This window comes from Lepidochelys kempii, chromosome 15, assembly GCF_965140285.1.
Source record: "Lepidochelys kempii isolate rLepKem1 chromosome 15, rLepKem1.hap1, whole genome shotgun sequence".
In the NCBI taxonomy this organism is placed as follows: domain Eukaryota; kingdom Metazoa; phylum Chordata; order Testudines; family Cheloniidae; genus Lepidochelys; species Lepidochelys kempii.
In genome coordinates this window covers 763,610-779,214 of record NC_136394.1, presented here as the reverse complement: position 1 = coordinate 779,214, position 15,605 = coordinate 763,610, and the positions used below count along the sequence as shown (strand labels likewise).

General features: G+C 48.5%; 2 protein-coding genes across 2 annotated transcripts in view; both read left to right on the top strand.

Moving 5' to 3' along the window:
* Positions 1 to 1,079: 1,079 nt before the first annotated feature.
* On the top strand, positions 1,080 to 3,536 carry LOC140898648 (uncharacterized). The gene is made up of 2 exons (XM_073312782.2): positions 1,080 to 1,377; positions 3,206 to 3,536. The coding sequence occupies exons 1-2, from the start codon at positions 1,199 to 1,201 to the stop codon at positions 3,534 to 3,536; spliced, it is 510 nt and encodes a 169-aa protein (XP_073168883.1). The 5' UTR covers positions 1,080 to 1,198.
* LOC140898646 (coiled-coil domain-containing protein 157) overlaps positions 3,445 to 15,605 on the top strand; it is a 30,158-nt gene continuing 17,997 nt past the window's right edge. Inside the window, exons 1-3 of the mRNA XM_073312776.1 lie at positions 3,445 to 3,532; positions 7,130 to 7,305; positions 11,002 to 11,710. Of these exons, the coding sequence (XP_073168877.1) occupies positions 7,168 to 7,305; positions 11,002 to 11,710 (847 nt within the window). The 5' untranslated portion in view covers positions 3,445 to 3,532; positions 7,130 to 7,167. The remainder of the gene's footprint in view (positions 3,533 to 7,129; positions 7,306 to 11,001; positions 11,711 to 15,605) is intronic.

The following is a 15,605-nucleotide window of genomic DNA, read 5'->3' as shown; positions in this document are numbered from 1 at the left end:
GGCGCGGGCGGGCGGGCGCTGGAAGAATACCGGCCTCTGGGCTCCGCGGGGCGGGCGGGCGGGCGCTGGAAGAATACCGGCCTCTGGGCTCCGCGGGGCGGGCGGGCGGGCGCTGGAAGAATACCGGCCTCTGGGCTCCGCGGGGCGCGGCGCGGGCGGGCGGGCGCTGGAAGAATACCGGCCTCTGGGCTCCGCGGGGGGGCGGGCGGGCGCTGGAAGAATACCGGCCTCTGGGCTCCGCGGGGCGCGGCGCGGGCGGGCGGGCGCTGGAAGAATACCGGCCTCTGGGCTCCGCGGGGCGCGGCGCGGGCGGGCGGGCGCTGGAAGAATACCGGCCTCTGGGCTCCGCGGGGCGCGGCGCGGGCGGGCGGGCGCTGGAAGAATACCGGCCTCTGGGCTCCGCGGGGCGGGCGGGCGGGCGCTGGAAGAATACCGGCCTCTGGGCTCCGCGGGGCGCGGCGCGGGCGGGCGGGCGCTGGAAGAATACCGGCCTCTGGGCTCCGCGGGGCGGGCGGGCGGGCGCTGGAAGAATACCGGCCTCTGGGCTCCGCGGGGCGCGGCGCGGGCGGGCGGGCGCTGGAAGAATACCGGCCTCTGGGCTCCGCGGGGGGGCGGGCGGGCGCTGGAAGAATACCGGCCTCTGGGCTCCGCGGGGCGTCGGGCGGGGCGCCTCGGGGCGCTCGGCTGGAAGCGGCCGGGCGCAGGCGGGGGTGACCCGGGTTTCCCGCCCGCCCGCCGTGCGCGCTGCGCGGGGCTGCCGCGTCCAGGGCGGGTCCAGGCCGGCGAGGGAATAGCTGAGGCGGAGCAGGTGGGTGGCGCCGTGTCCGTGTCCGGGCTGCCTGGGGCTCTGGGGACCGAAGGGCAGCCAGTGCTAGTGGTCGCGTGCAGAACGCGCGCGCCCCTTACCTGTGTCTGCGTGTGAAGTGAAGGAGGACTTGTGGCACCTTAGAGACTAACCCATTTATTAGAGCATCAGCTTTCCTGAGCTACAGCTCAGAATGCATCTGATGAAGTGAGCTACAGCTCAGAATGCATCTGATGAAGTGAGCTGCAGCTCAGGAAAGCTCATGCTCAAATAAATGGGTTAGTCTCTAAGGTGCCACAAGTCCTCCTTTTCTTTTTGCGAATACCGACTAACACGGCTGCTCCTCTGAAACCTGCGTGTGAAGTGTGACCCTTGTCTCTGACCCAGGTATGCATGCCGCTGCTGCCTCCGGCTGGACTCAGAACTGCTTGCCCGATTGCCAGCCTGATTGCCCTCCGTGACGAGATCACTGGCTCTGTGGATATGGGGACAGTGGTGGATGTGATATATCTTGACTTCAGCAAAGCTTCTGATAGGGTCTCCCACAGTATTCCTGCCAGGAAGTTAAAAAAGTATGGGCTGGATGAATGGACTGTGAGGTGGATAAAAAGCTGGCTAGTTTGTCGGGCTCAACGGGTAGTGATCAATGGCTCCATGTCTAGTTGGCAGCCGGTATCAAGCGGAGTGCCCCAAGGGTCGGTCCTGGGGCCAGTTTTGTTCAATATCTTCATAAATGATCTGGAGGATGGTGTGGATTGCACCCTCAGCAAGTTCACAGATGACACTAAACTGGGGGGAGAGGTACATACGCTGGAGGGTAGGGATAGGGTCCAGAGTGGCCTAGACCAGTGGTTCTCAAAGCCAGCCCGCTGCTTGTTCAGGGAAAGCCCCTGGTGGGCCGGACTGGGCCAAGGGACGTGCTGGCCACCCTTCCCGCAGCCCCCATTGGCCTGGAGCAGGGAACTGTGGCCAGTGGGAGCCGCGATTGGCTGAGCCTGCAGACGCGGCAGGTAAACAAACCGGTCCGGCCCGCCAGGGGCTGAACAAGCGGTGGACCGGCTTTCAGAACCACTGACCTAGACAAATTGGAGGATTGGGCCAAAAGAAATCTGATGTGGTTCAACAAGGACAAGTGCTGAGTCCTGCACTTAGGACGGAAGAATCCCATGCACCAGTACTGGCTGGGGACCAACCGGCTAAGCAGCAGTTCTGCAGAAAAGGTCCTGGGGATTACAATGGACGAGAAGCTGGATATGAGTCAACAGTGTGTCCTTGTTGCCAAGAAGGCCAACGGCATATTGGTCTGTATTAGTAGGAGCACTGCCAGCCGATCAAGGGAAGTGATTATTCCCCTCTATTCGGCACTGGTGAGGCCACATCTGGAGTATTGCGTCCAGTTTTGGTCCCCCCACTACAGAAGGATGTGGACAAATTAGAGAGTCCAGTAGAGGGCAACGGAAATGATTAGGGGGCTGGGGCACATGACTTATGAGGACAGGCTGAGGGAACTGGGGTTGTTTAGTCTGCAGAAGAGAAGAGTGAGGGGGGATTTGATAGCAGCCTTCAACTACCTGAAGAGGGGTTCCAAAGAGGATGGAGCTAGACTATTCTCAGTGGTAGCAGATGACAGAACAAGGAGCAATGGTCTCAAGTTGCTGTGTGGGAGGTCTAGGTTGGATATTAGGAAACACTATTTCATTAGGAGGGTGGTGAAGCACTGGAATCGGTTACCTAGGGAGGTAGTGGAATCTCCATCCTTAGAGGTTTTTAAGGCCCAGCTTGAGAAAGCCCTGGCTGGGATGATTTAGTTGGGGATTGGTCCTGTTTTGAGCAGGGGATTGGACTAGATGACCTCCTGAGGTCTCTTCCAACCCTAATATTCTATGATTCTACGTTCACCTATGTGTGATGCCTGGCATCTTGCTCTCTCCTGTTCTCTGCCTCTGGTAGGTTAGGCTCCTGAGGACTGAAATACTTTTTTCCAACTAGAGTCTTTGGTCTCAATAGAGGGGTAACTGGGTGAACTTTAATAGCGTGTGGTATTCTAGAGGTCAGACTAGGTCTAATGGTCCCCTCTGGCCTTAAATTCTATGGGACTAGTATCAGAGGCTCTATGCAACTAACAGCTAAAGGGTATTCTGTGATTTGGAACAAGAGGAGATGAGTTTTATTCGTGGTGTTGTTGTGAAGTTCCAGTGGCACAACATGCGGTATAATGACGGCTGCGAAGTCTTAGGACTTGTTACAATGCTATACACTGGGCCATAACTTTTATGCCATAGCAGAAGTGACAGCACTTTATACCCTCTTCAGTCATGAAGAGCTGAGAGGTACAGTAATGAGTCTGACCTGCCTTGATTTTCTTTCCCTATGGAATCTGCTGGTTAATTTGATGTTCAGTGTTGTTGTCCATTGCAGATCTATCCATCCTGCCAATGAGGGGCATTTTCCTATTGGTGGCCTAAAGTCAACTGACAGAATGGCATACCTGTTGGGTAATCCAAACTGCATGGAGAGCTTGAGGAAGGACATCACTGATCTACAAGGAGCCATTATTGATGTCTTCTCCCGGGCTGGGGCAGTGCGTTATCCCTCCTGGAAGTTCCCCAATAAAGTGTCCTGTGATCTGGATCTGGTGGCTTTGCTGGAGCATTACGACTATGTGGAAAATGACCCTGAATTTACCCAGCATTCCCATGTAATGCTCCTCGAACTGGTGATTGACAGGTGAGAGGATGAATACATCTCAGATCTGTTAAGAGGTTGGTCAGTGGACATCCGCAACTCCTTTCAGAAATGCCTGTTGGGAAAACACTACATTCATACAGACCCTATATCTGTGTTCAGGTCTTTAGAGTCACATGCATCTGGAAAGCACGGAAGACATTTCTGTATTCAGCCACTTATCTATGGCTGAGCAACTGTATTTCTTCTTTGAGAAATGTCGCTGCAGAATCCTACCGATAAGATACCTGCCCCTAACACCATGAGCATAGATCTGTATGTGCAGTATATTCAAAGAACTTGCAACAGCTTTTAGCTATCTAGAAGCATTTCCCTGAAATTCTCTTCTTATAGGGGGGTTGGTAGCAATATAGTATAAGGTTGCCTGACATTTCCCATTATAAGACCTTGTTTTCAGTTAGTTATACATTTACCAAACTTTGATTGATTGAGCTAAAATTTCCCTGTGCTGGATGTCTGCCTCAGGCTCAATATTTTGGGAAAGCTTCAGCCAAAATGGTTCAGCCATTTCCAAGGATAGGGAAAAATATGTTGTTTTGGCAAAAACAGTTGTTGACCTTTGAGAAATTCTAACATCCCCATACTTTGGAGCAGGGAGAAATTTGGCCTGTGTCAGGGAGGTGCCTTTTGCTGTTCATATGAAAATCTGCCCAAATTTGGCTGTTATAAGTCCTTGAAAAATCTCAGTTTGCACATGCTCAGTAGAGACTTTTTAGAGTTTAACTAAAATCTCTGAAGAGTCCATTCTCACTGAGTATGCTCCAGCTCATCACTGGTTTTGGTGCTGACCGGGCTGTGCATGTGCCATCCCTCTAGAGTGACTGAGCATGCTCCATCCCCTCAAAGTTCCCAGGTGTGACTGGACTGTGCATGCTTCATTCAGTGCACAGAATGGACCTGCTTTGGGGGTGAATCAGGACTATAGTGAAGGAGCCTGCTGTCTCATTTGTGGAAGTTGGAAGGTGTCTAGTGAATGAGGCAGAGGATTGTGGGAAGAGAAGGGAGGGCCTTGTGGTTAAGGGAGTTGAATGCTACCCTGGAGAATTGGATTCTATCCCTGCCTCTCCCACAGAGTTCCTATGCAGTGTTGGGCAAGTCACTTAAACCAAAGTTTTCATAGGTGGTCCCTAAGTATGCTCCTCATTTTCGGGGTGCTCAACATGAGAGCCTGGGTCTTGATTTGCATTAGTGCTGAGCACTCCCAGTTACAACTAACGTCAATGGGAGCTGTGCTTCGAACATCTAAAGTATAATGGTAAGTATGTTGAAAAATCAGGTCCTAGGTGTCTCAAGTTGGGCACTGAAAACTAGTGGATACTTTTGCCCTGTGTCTCAGCTCTGCATCTGTAAAATGGGGATGATCTGTGCACCCCCCATCTCACAGGAGTCTTGTGAGGAAAAAATGTTTGCACAGCAGCTACTGTCATGCTGAGCGTCATAGAAAAGTCTATGAGGAAATTAATAATTCAGTCTTCAGAGCAGGGTTTGAATGATGTGCAGTGAACAAGGCCTGGGGCCACACATTAAACAATGAGGATAAAACAAAATATTGAATAGCAGTTCATCCAGTGAGCATTGTCCATCATGTGCACTGAATAAGGCAGAGGTTCTATGGAAAAAAATGGCACGAGAACATGTAATTAAGGACTGTGCATTGGCACAAGGGGGCCAAATTAAGAATATGCAGACAACCTTAATTTTGGCATTTCCTAACTTTTGGGTGCTTGACTTTGCAACCTTGACAGTGTTCTTTTAACCTAGATTTTGTGTGCAATGTACAGAGGTTTGTGAGTACGTATTTGACAGTTACATTAATACTTGGTATTTCTAGAACACTTAACTTGTTCAAAATATTTTACAGCCATGAACTAATTAATCCTCACAGCCTCTCATCTACAATAAGTAGATGAGTGTTATCACCTCTTTGCCAATTGGGAAACTGAGGCACAAGTGAACTGAGTTGCTCAAGGCCACCCAGCTAGTGAATGGCAGAGCGGGGACTAGAACCGCATCTCTTGAGTATATCATCCACTAGCCTGCATTGACTTTTGGCATGTATAGTTATCAATACAGATGTCAGTTTTATATTTTAAATCATGGCTCAATCACTAGGCATTTGGGATGCTTTTTCCATCAGCTTGAAGTAAAATGGTGCTTAATTTTAAAAAAGTAACTCTCAGTGCAGCTTCTCAAGGCTTTACCTTTGTTAAGGCCTGTTAAGGTTCCTCCCCCACTCTGAACTCTAGGGTACAGATGTGGGGACCTGCATGAAAAACCTCCTAAGCTTATCTTTACCAGCTTAGGTCAAAACTTCCCCAAGGTACAAAATATTCCACCCGTTGTCCTTGGATTGGCCGCTACCACCACCAAACTAATACTGGTTACTGGGGAAGAGCTGTTTGGACGTGTCTTTCCCCCCAAAATACTTCCGAAAACCTTGCACCCCACTTCCTGGACAAGGTTTGGTAAAAAGCCTCACCAATTTGCCTAGGTGACTACAGACCCAGACCCTTGGATCTTAAGAACAATGAACAATCCTCCCAACACTTGCACCCCCCCTTTCCTGGGAAATGTTGGATAAAAAGCCTCACCAATTTGCATAGGTGACCACAGACCCAAACCCTTGGATCTGAGAACAATGAAAAAGCATTCAGTTTTCTTACAAGAAGACTTTTAATAAAAATAGAAGTAAATAGAAAGAAAGAAATCCCCCCTGTAAAATCAGGATGGTAGATATCTTACAGGGTAATTAGATTCAAAAACATAGAAAACCCCTCTAGGCAAAAACCTTAAGTTACAAAAAAGATACACAGACAGAAATAGTTATTCTATTCAGCACAATTCTTTTCTCAGCCATTTAAAGAAATCATAATCTAACACATACTTAGCTAGATTACTTACTAAAAGTTCTAAGACTCCATTCCTGGTCTATCCCCGGCAGAAACCAGCATATAGACAGACCCACAGACCCTTTGTTTCTCTCCCTCCTCCCAGCTTTTGAAAGTATTTTGTCTCCTCATTGGTCATTTTGGTCAGGTGCCAGCGAGGTTACCTTTAGCTTCTTAACCCTTTACAGGTGAGAGGAGCTTTCCCCTGGCCAGGAGGGATTTCAAAGGGGTTTACCCTTCCCTTTATATTTATGACAAGGCCCATTTAGGATTGCCTTGAATTCACCCACCAGCCAGAAGGCCTGATCACTGGGCTAAAGGGGGACCTACCTCCACATAACCCAAAGCACAGGGGATGGCTTTGAATCTGTGCCCCTGGGAAAGGACAGTCAGGCCCTGAACTCGGAGGAATGTTGCTCCGTAGAGTGACCCAGAACTGGGGAGTTGTACAAGTGGTGACCCACGACTATCCAGCCCCCTGGGATAGAGAGGGTCCCCCTGCCTTGTTTCCACCCCTAAACAGCCTAGGAAGCTGGGGTTTCCCTCTGGGGTATTTTGTGTGCCAAATGCTAACCCTGGGCCACCTCCTTATGTCATCCCCCAACTTGCAGGGCAGTAGTGACCAACAGCAAAAAGCCCACTCCCAGAAAGAAATCCCATGCAGCTCTAAGCCACGGTTTGTTTCTGTCAGAAAGGCTGCTGTTGCTGCTTCAGAGCTTCACAGGCTACATGGAGAATCTCATCAGCGAACAAGCTGTGCCCCCCTCCCGGGCAGTGGGACCCTGCATGTCCATCGGGCTGGCTGTGAGGAAGTACGGGAACAGCATGTTGAAACTGGGAGCGCTCCATCAGCAGCTAGTGACTGAGGTAGGATGTGGCCTAGCGATGCTGGGACCTATGTCATATAGGATTTGCTATACTAAACCAGATCGTGGTTGAACCTTCAGTGATCAGATTACACTTCAGAGCATGAGCTTTGATTAACCTCATCTAATCCTCAGAACTAGATAAAATGAAATTAGTGACTGTAATATTAGCCAGCCCCTTTTAAAATCCAGCTACTGTATTTAGCTCTCTGGCCTACTGAAGCAGGGAGGTCTGCTGGCTGCCTACATGCAGTGTGATCATAGAATCATAGAATATTAGGGTTGGAAGAGACCTCAGGAGGTCCAATCCCCTGCTCAAAGCAGGACCAACACCAACTAAATCATCCCAGCCAAGGCTTTGTGAAGCTGGGCCTTAAAACCTCTAAGGATGGAGAGTCTACCACCTCCCTAGGTGTGACGTTGCAGTCCATATGATTTTATGAAAATATGCTAATGAGTATGAATATAATGTAACTGGAATATGCTTCATGCAAAAGGTCTCGTGTAAGGTATCATTACAAAGCCTATAATCTACTGAGTGTGTTCATCCTATTTGCATAAATGTATCATTCTTATATCTGAAACTAGAAATATGACATATAACTCTGAGGTCCTATTGTAATTATGCAAAGTGTGGGCCATTAATGGTGTTTTGGAATCTTGGTGGCTCCCATCAACTAGGACAATTGACTGTAGATGGCTCTGTTTACTTGCAGGCCTTCCTGTGAGTCAGATTGGGAAGAATGAAAGCTTGGTTTCAGAGTAACAGCCCTGTTAGTCTGTATTCACAAAAAGAAAAGGAGGACTTGTGGCACCTTAGAGACTAACCAATTTATTTGAGCATAAGCTTTCATGAGCTACAGCTCCGATTAAGCTTATGCTCAAATAGGCTCTAAGGTGCCACAAGTACTCCTTTTCTTTTAATGAAAGCTTGGGGGTCTCACAGAACATGTGACCATGTCACCTGGTACTGGAATCCATCTTAAACCTGGGGCTTTTCCATTTAGACAGAGGGGTGGGGACCCAAAGAGACAAAAGATTCCCTCCTTGTGCCACAGCTATATATAAGGGGGTGGAACAGAATAAAGGGGGCTGCAGTCATGAGAAATCCTCTAGCTACCACCTAAGCTGGAACAAGGACTGTACCAGGGGAAAGGATTAGGCCCAGACTAGACTGTAATCCCCAAGTCCTTTTCTACAGAACTGATGCTTTGCCAGTCGCTCACCAGCCTGTACCGGTGCCTGGGATTCTTCCTTCCTAACTGCAGGACTCCGCACTTGTCCTTGTTGAACCTTATCAGCTATCTTTTGGCCCAATCCTCCAATTTGTCTAGGTCACTCTGGACCCTATCCCTACCCTACAGCATATCTACCCTCCCCCCAGTTTAGTGTCATCTGCGAACTTGCTGAGGGTGCAATTAATCCCATCATCCAGATCATTGATAAAGATGTTGAACAAAACTGGCCCCAGGACCAACCCCTGGGGCACTCTGCCTGATACCGCCTGCCAACTAGACATCGAGCTGTTGATCACTACCCGTTGAGCCCGACAATCTAGCCAACTTTCTATCCACCTTATAGTCCAGTCATCCAATCCATACTTTTTTAACTTGCTGGCATTAATACTGTGGGGACCATATCAAAATCTTTGCTAAAGTCAAGATATATCACATCCACCGCTTTCTCCATATCCACAGAGCCAGTTATCTCGTCATAGAAGGCAATCAGGTTGGTCAGGCATGACTTGCCCTTGGTGAATCCATGTTGACTGTTCCTGATTACGTTCCTCTCCTCCAGGTGCTTCAAAATGATTCTTTAAGGACCTGCTCCAAGATTTTGCCGGGGACTGAAGTGAGGCTGACCAGTCTGTAGTTCCCTGGGTTCTCTTTTTTCCCTTTTTAAAATATGGGCACTATATTTTCCTTTTTCTGATCATCCGGGACCTCCCCCCGATTACCACAAATTTTCAAAGATAATGGCCAATGGCTCTGCAATCACATCAGCCAACTCCCTCAGCACCCTGGGATGCATTAGATCCAGTCCCATGGACTTGTGCATGTCCAGCTTTTCTAAATAGTCCTTAACCTGTTCTTTCACCACTGAGGGCTGCTCACCTCGTCCCCATACTGTGTTGCCCAGTGCATCAGTCTGGGAGCTGACCTTGTTTGTGAAGACTGAGGCAAAAAAAGCATTGAGTACTTCAGCTTTTTCCACATCCTCTGTCACTAGGTTGCCTCCCCCATTCAGTAAGGGTCCCACACTTTCCCTGACCACCTTCTTGTTGCTAACATACCTGTAGGAACCCTTCTTGTTATCCTTCACATCCCTTGCTAGCTGCAACTCCAATTGTGCCTTGGCCTTCCTGATTACACCCCTGCATGCTCTAGCAATATTTTTATACTCCTCCCTAGTCACCTGTCCAAATTTCCACTTCTTGTAAGTTTCCTTTTTGAGTTTCTCCCCAAAGATTTCACTGTTGACCCAAGCTGGTCACCTGCCATATTTGCTATTCTTTCTGCACTTTGGGATGGTTTGTTCCTGCGCCCTCAATAAGGCTTCTTTAAAATACAGCCAGCTCTCCTGGACTCCTTTCCCCCTCATATTAGCTTCCCAGGGGATCCTGCCCATCAGTTCCCTAAGGGTTTCTAAGTCTGCTTTTCTCAAGTCCAGGGTCTATATTTTGCTACTCTCCTTTCTTCCTTTTGTGAGGATCCTGAACTCAACCATCTCATGGTCACTGCTGCCTAGGATGCTACCCACTTCTACTTCCCCTACCAATTCTTCCTATTTGTAAGCAGCGGGTCAAGAGGAGCACAGCCCCTAGTCGGTTGCTCCAGCACTTGTACCAGGAAGTTGTCCCCAACACTCTCCAAAAACTTCCTGGATTGTCTGTGCACTGCTGTATTGCTCTCCCAGCAGACGTGATTGAAGTCTCCCATTAGTACCAGGGCCTTTGATCTGGAAACTTCAGTTAGTTGTCCGAAGAAAGCCTCGTCTACCTCATCCTTCTGATTCAGTGGTCCATAGCACATGCCCACCACAACATCACCCTTGTTTCTCTCGCCTCTAAGCTTAACCCAAGGACTCTCAACGGGCTTTTCTCCAGTTTCAAACTGGAGCTCTGAGCAATCGTACCAAAAAAGTAATGCTTTTGTTTGAAATTTATGTTACTTTTTTCAAGTGACCCTTTGTTCTCCTATTATGGGGCAAAAAAGGGGTGCTGATCACTGTCCCCTTTGTAACCTTAACACTGTTCCTCAGTCGTGTTCCCTGAAATAATTCTCTTTCCCAGGATAAATAGTCTTAGTATTTGCCAGACCACCTCCCGAGGGAATCTGGCCAGGTCTCTTTGTAGCCCCTCTTTGAACCTATTCAATCTCAGAAAAATGTAGCAAAGGTGAAGCTACCCTAGCTGAACGCAGACTCCCACTGACATTCCCTCCCAGTGAGGATGTGCCAGTGTTCAGTCAGGCTTTTTGGTGTTGTACTTTTGGTCCTGTCACCAGCCGTGAAGCAAAGGGGTCTCTATTGAGTTACAGGAATTATTCGTTTCCTGTGTTCCATTTAAAAAAATGGGCACTATTTTATTGGCTTTCCAGGCCAATTTTGGAGCATCTGTTCTGTGAAGATAGTTGAGAATAACTTGTTTAAACATGATAGCAAATGTCTTCATTCTCCTATGTTTTCTCTCTAATAGAAGAAATCTAACAGGAGGGACATCTCTGCACTGAAATCTACCCTGCAAGATGTGAAAGCTGAGAATGAGCCTTTGAAAAGCTGCTCACCTGTGATTTCAGAATCAAGTGCATTATTAGCCAGTGCCCAGTCAACCATGTCATGTCTACCACAAACCATCCGTGGGCCAGACTGTGGTTTCTCAGACACCTCACAGCCACGATCTGCATATGGTGTCACCAAGAATGTCTGTAGTGTCCATTCTCAGACAATTGAGTCATCTCTGGTGCCCTGTGATGCATGTGCAAGTGGCCAGGCCAGCCTCTGGGAGGTCGGTAAAGCCATCATCAGCATCTGCCACAGCCAGAACATCCCCTCGTCCCTGGGCAAATTCCAAGAGAAGGTTGAGGAGACCCTAGGCAACAAGCCACTCACCACTACTGACATAAGTTTCTGGGCATCAGAACAGAGCAAAGACCTCTCTCGTATCAACAGACATCTTGGGGTGCTGATGCAGCTGATAAACCCTTTGAAGGCAGATCTGGAAGAATCTGAGAAACAGAAGGATGAGCTGAGGAAGCAGGTTGAGGACTTTGACAAGCTTCTTCAGAAGGCAACTGAGACCCAGGAATGGCAGAGGAAGGAGGCTGAGCAGTACCTGGAGGAAAAGATAAAGGAGAATTTTCAGATCACAGCCAAACTGGAGAAGGACAAGGAAGATCTACAGACAGGTGCGGTGCCAGTCCCAGCTTGTCCCTAGTCAGTAGGTGTTTTTGTTAAACACAACCAGAGTCCTTAGGGAAATCCTAGTCCCACAGAAGTCAGTGGGAGTTTTTCCATTGACTTCAATGGGATTAGGATTTTACCCCTTGACAGTTGATTGTTCCCTTTAAATTAACTCTTGTTCACAAATCTCTTCTTTCTCTGTATTTCTGGTGGCAGAGAGGCCAGGTATTGCAGACTCCCTACTTCATTTCTGCTTCTGGAGGGGTGGCTGTTTCCTACTCACTCTCACCTTCTGGGCTCCTTTTATTCCCTGGTGTTCTCATGAACTGCATACTTGTTTGATTCTGAGTAGGTTTTAGTGAAGCAGTTGGTCAGCTTCCTGAGAAAAGACTATTCTCAGTAAGTGCCCAATCGAGAAGCCCTTAAGCCAGCAATGAACTTGGAGATGCCAATCCACATCTGGGCTTTTGGGGGACACAAATCAGGTATGTCCCACATCTTTAAAGGGTTAACCACTAGTATTAACTCCTTTGTCTTGACCCATAGATGAAATAGTAAAAGACACAAGAGTAACAGCATATCTATGGTGGACATGCTTTGTTCACACAATTTAGCTTGTTTAGTGTCTACTGTATTTTCCCATTTCTTTGTGCCTCCTGGTAGGCACTCTGATGCAGACTCTTCTGCCTCTTTGGAGAAGGCTTTCAATTCAGGCATGTGTTTGGGGCTTTGGGAAGGAAAGGGTGTACTGCAACCATGCCTGCCCTCGGCCCCTCCCTCTGGGATTTCTCTGGGCTGGGCCCCACTCCCTGGTGAAGTTTCACCCATGCGGAGATTTTTCCCTTCCTGTCTTTTATTTATTATTAAGAGAGTTTTATTTCTTACAAGCATAGCAAGAACAACATCTTTCAGGGGAGTGCCTTGGATGGGTAAAACCCCTTTGGACACCCCACTTTCTGTTCCTAAAAGGTTAGCTGGGGGGCACCCCCTTCTGGGAGATCTGACCCCCAGTCTTCCCTTAAACCCTGTTCCACAGGAGAGGGGTCTGGCATTTTAAATGCAGATTGTTCACCCTCATCCTGGGAAACATCCTCCCTACAAAAGGTGGGCACCTTCCGTCTGGGCTTCCCTCTCTGGGCTCCCTGCTGGGTCAGACACTCCTGTGTCCCCCAAAAGGGAAGGTGTCCCTGATCCACCTGTGGGCTCACAACTACCAGCTATGACAGACCCTTCACTGGCCAGCAAAATTCCCCCCTTTTCACTCAGGTTGGGCTTGCTTCCAGCTACAGAGTCCTGGGGGTCTGTTCCCACTGCAGAGGTCAACAGGACCCCAAATTCCACCTTCGGGACACATGTCTCTGTGCACCCCAGGGCAGGCCCTGCCCTCTGCTGACCTGCAACTTTCTAGCAGTCAGTGGCTGGGGTGGCCCCCCTGTTACAAGATGATACATTCCCCTCCCCTGGGGAGATGATCATGGGACAGGGGCTGGCTTTGTCCAGCCCCTCCCTCTGGAACTGGCCCGGGGCTTTTAGCACAAGATTCCTTCTCACTGCTAACCAACCCTGGGACAGATTCTGTCACATTAAAGAAATCATTCCCCAGTAAAAACGGTGCAAAATTGTGTGCCACCATTACAACAGTCAATTCAGCCTGCAAATCCTTAGTTTGCATGTATACTTTAGCTAAAGGTGCAAGGACTTTGTAACCTCCCACCAGTTCTAATTCTTCCATTTTACCCGGCAACAAATCCTTCTCCTGGATCAGGTCGCTCCTGACCACAAAAATCTCAGCACCTGTATCCTTCAATCCAAGAAGCACTTCACCATTGATTTTAACTGCATGCATATGCTCATTGCTTGGTTGTGTAGAAGCAAGCTTTACAAACCCTGTGTGCAAAGAGGCCGCAGCCTGGCTCTGAGAAGTAGCAGCTTCAAGTGTTACTTGCTGCCTGTTTCCACTCAGCAAGGGACACTTATTCCTCAGGTGCTCAGTGGACTTACAACGATAGCACCTCTTGGGCGCCTCTGCTTGCACAGGAGATTTGGGACGGGTCACAGGGGAGTGGGGAGGTGAACACCCCACCTCCTTTTTCCCAGGGGCAAAACGGTGCTTCTGCTTTCCCCCAACCCTGTGCCCCTCTGCCAGTGGTTCATGTTTAATTGCAGCTTGTGTTTGCTCATAAGAGCCTGCAAACCCAGCTAATTCACCCACTGCGTCCATCTTTTTGTCCCACAAATACTGTTTTACATCATCACTGCACGTATTCAGGAATTGTTCCTGAGTAACCAAATCACAAATTCCGTCAAAGCTTGTAATGCCTTTCCCCCTCACCCACTTGTCTACCAAATCTCACATTTCATTTACATAAACCACATTACTCAATCCAGATCCTCTCTTAAGACTCCTGAATTTAATCCTGTAGGTTTCAGGTGTAACCTGAAACTGTTTCAGAACCCGTTCCCTAAATTTACCATAGTTTGAAGCATCATCAATAGGCATCTTATTGAATATGTCCAGAGTTCTGCCAGTCAATTTTGTAATCAATGTGGTCATCTTTTGGTCTTCAGGGATTGCATGGAGGGTGCACAGTCTCTCAAAGGTGATGAAATATTCGGCAAAATGTTGCCGGATTCGTCATACTGGGGACATAGTCGCTCCCATTTGTGGATTTTTGGGGAAGTGGAGCCAGCTCTTCAACTCCATAACAGCCAGTTCATGCTTCTGGGCCTCCATAGCTCTCTTGTGGGCAGCCTCTTCTGCCTCCACCTTGGATGTTTTTGCCTCCACAGCTCTCTTGTGGGCAGCCTCCTCTGTATTAATTTCTAACTGTCTTAATTCCATCCGTCTCTTATGTTCATTTTCTTTCTCTTTTGCTTCCAGTCTAGCCAGCTCTAGTTTATTAGCTGCTTCACTGGTAGTCATTTTCCTACTTTCTTGTGCTGGGCCACGCCCCCTCTGTAGTTCACTGAAACTGGGATGCACTCACCTCAGGGGATTCTTAGTTAACAGAGACTTTCACAGCGCCCAGTGTTCAGCCTTTCTGGGCAATTTGCAACTTGTGTAGTTCTAGCTTCTTCTGATCTTCACTCTTACTTATTTTGCTTACCCGAAATAAGCAAACCGAAAATAACAAACAGTAACCACTTTGTCTGTTCTCCAGCCACCACACTTAAAACTCACTTAAAATCACTACCAGTATCTCAAAGCAATCAGCTGTGCACAGATCCTGCTCGACTACGCCACTGTGACAGGTTGGATCACAGAAACCCCCTTGGGACTGCCAACTGATGTGCCAAGACTGCTTCTGCCCCTGCTTTCCCTGCCAGCTTGAGACTCTAGCACCCTGTCTTGCTGAGCCAGACATGCCAGTCTGCTCCAACACAGACCCAGGGTCTGAACCACATGCCCCAAAGCTGCAGACTTAGCTTTCATGCCCTTTCAGCTTAGGACTTCAGTGCCCTGCCTGGTTTGAGCCAGACCTGCTAGCCTGCTGCAAACCCAGACTCAGGTCTGAACCACATCCCCAAAGCTGCAGACTTGACTGAAAGCAGCTCACAGAAGTGTTCCTGCCTTTAACACTCAGATGCCCAACTCCCAGTGGGGTCCAAACCCCAAATAAATCCATTTTACCCTGTATAAAGCTTATACAGGGTACACTTGTAAATTGTTTGCCCTCTATAACACTGATAGAGAGAGATGCACAGCTGTTTGCCCCCCCCCCCCCCAGGTATTAATACATACTCTGGGTTAATTCATAAGGAAAAAGTGATTTTATTAAATACAGAAAGTAGGATTTAAGTGATTCCAAGTAGTGACAGACAGAACAAAGTGAATTACCAAGCAAAATAAAATAAAACACACAAGTCTAAGTCTAGTACAGTAATAAAACTGAATACAGA

Bases quoted from the DNA above. Each gene is read 5' to 3' on its own strand.
- LOC140898648 (XM_073312782.2), top strand. From the start codon at position 1,199: ATGCCGCTGCTGCCTCCGGCTGGACTCAGAACTGCTTGCCCGATTGCC. The intron at 1,378-3,205 runs GTATGGGCTGGA...TTTGATGTTCAG, and splicing joins CCTGCCAGGAAGTTAAAAAA to TGTTGTTGTCCATTGCAGAT.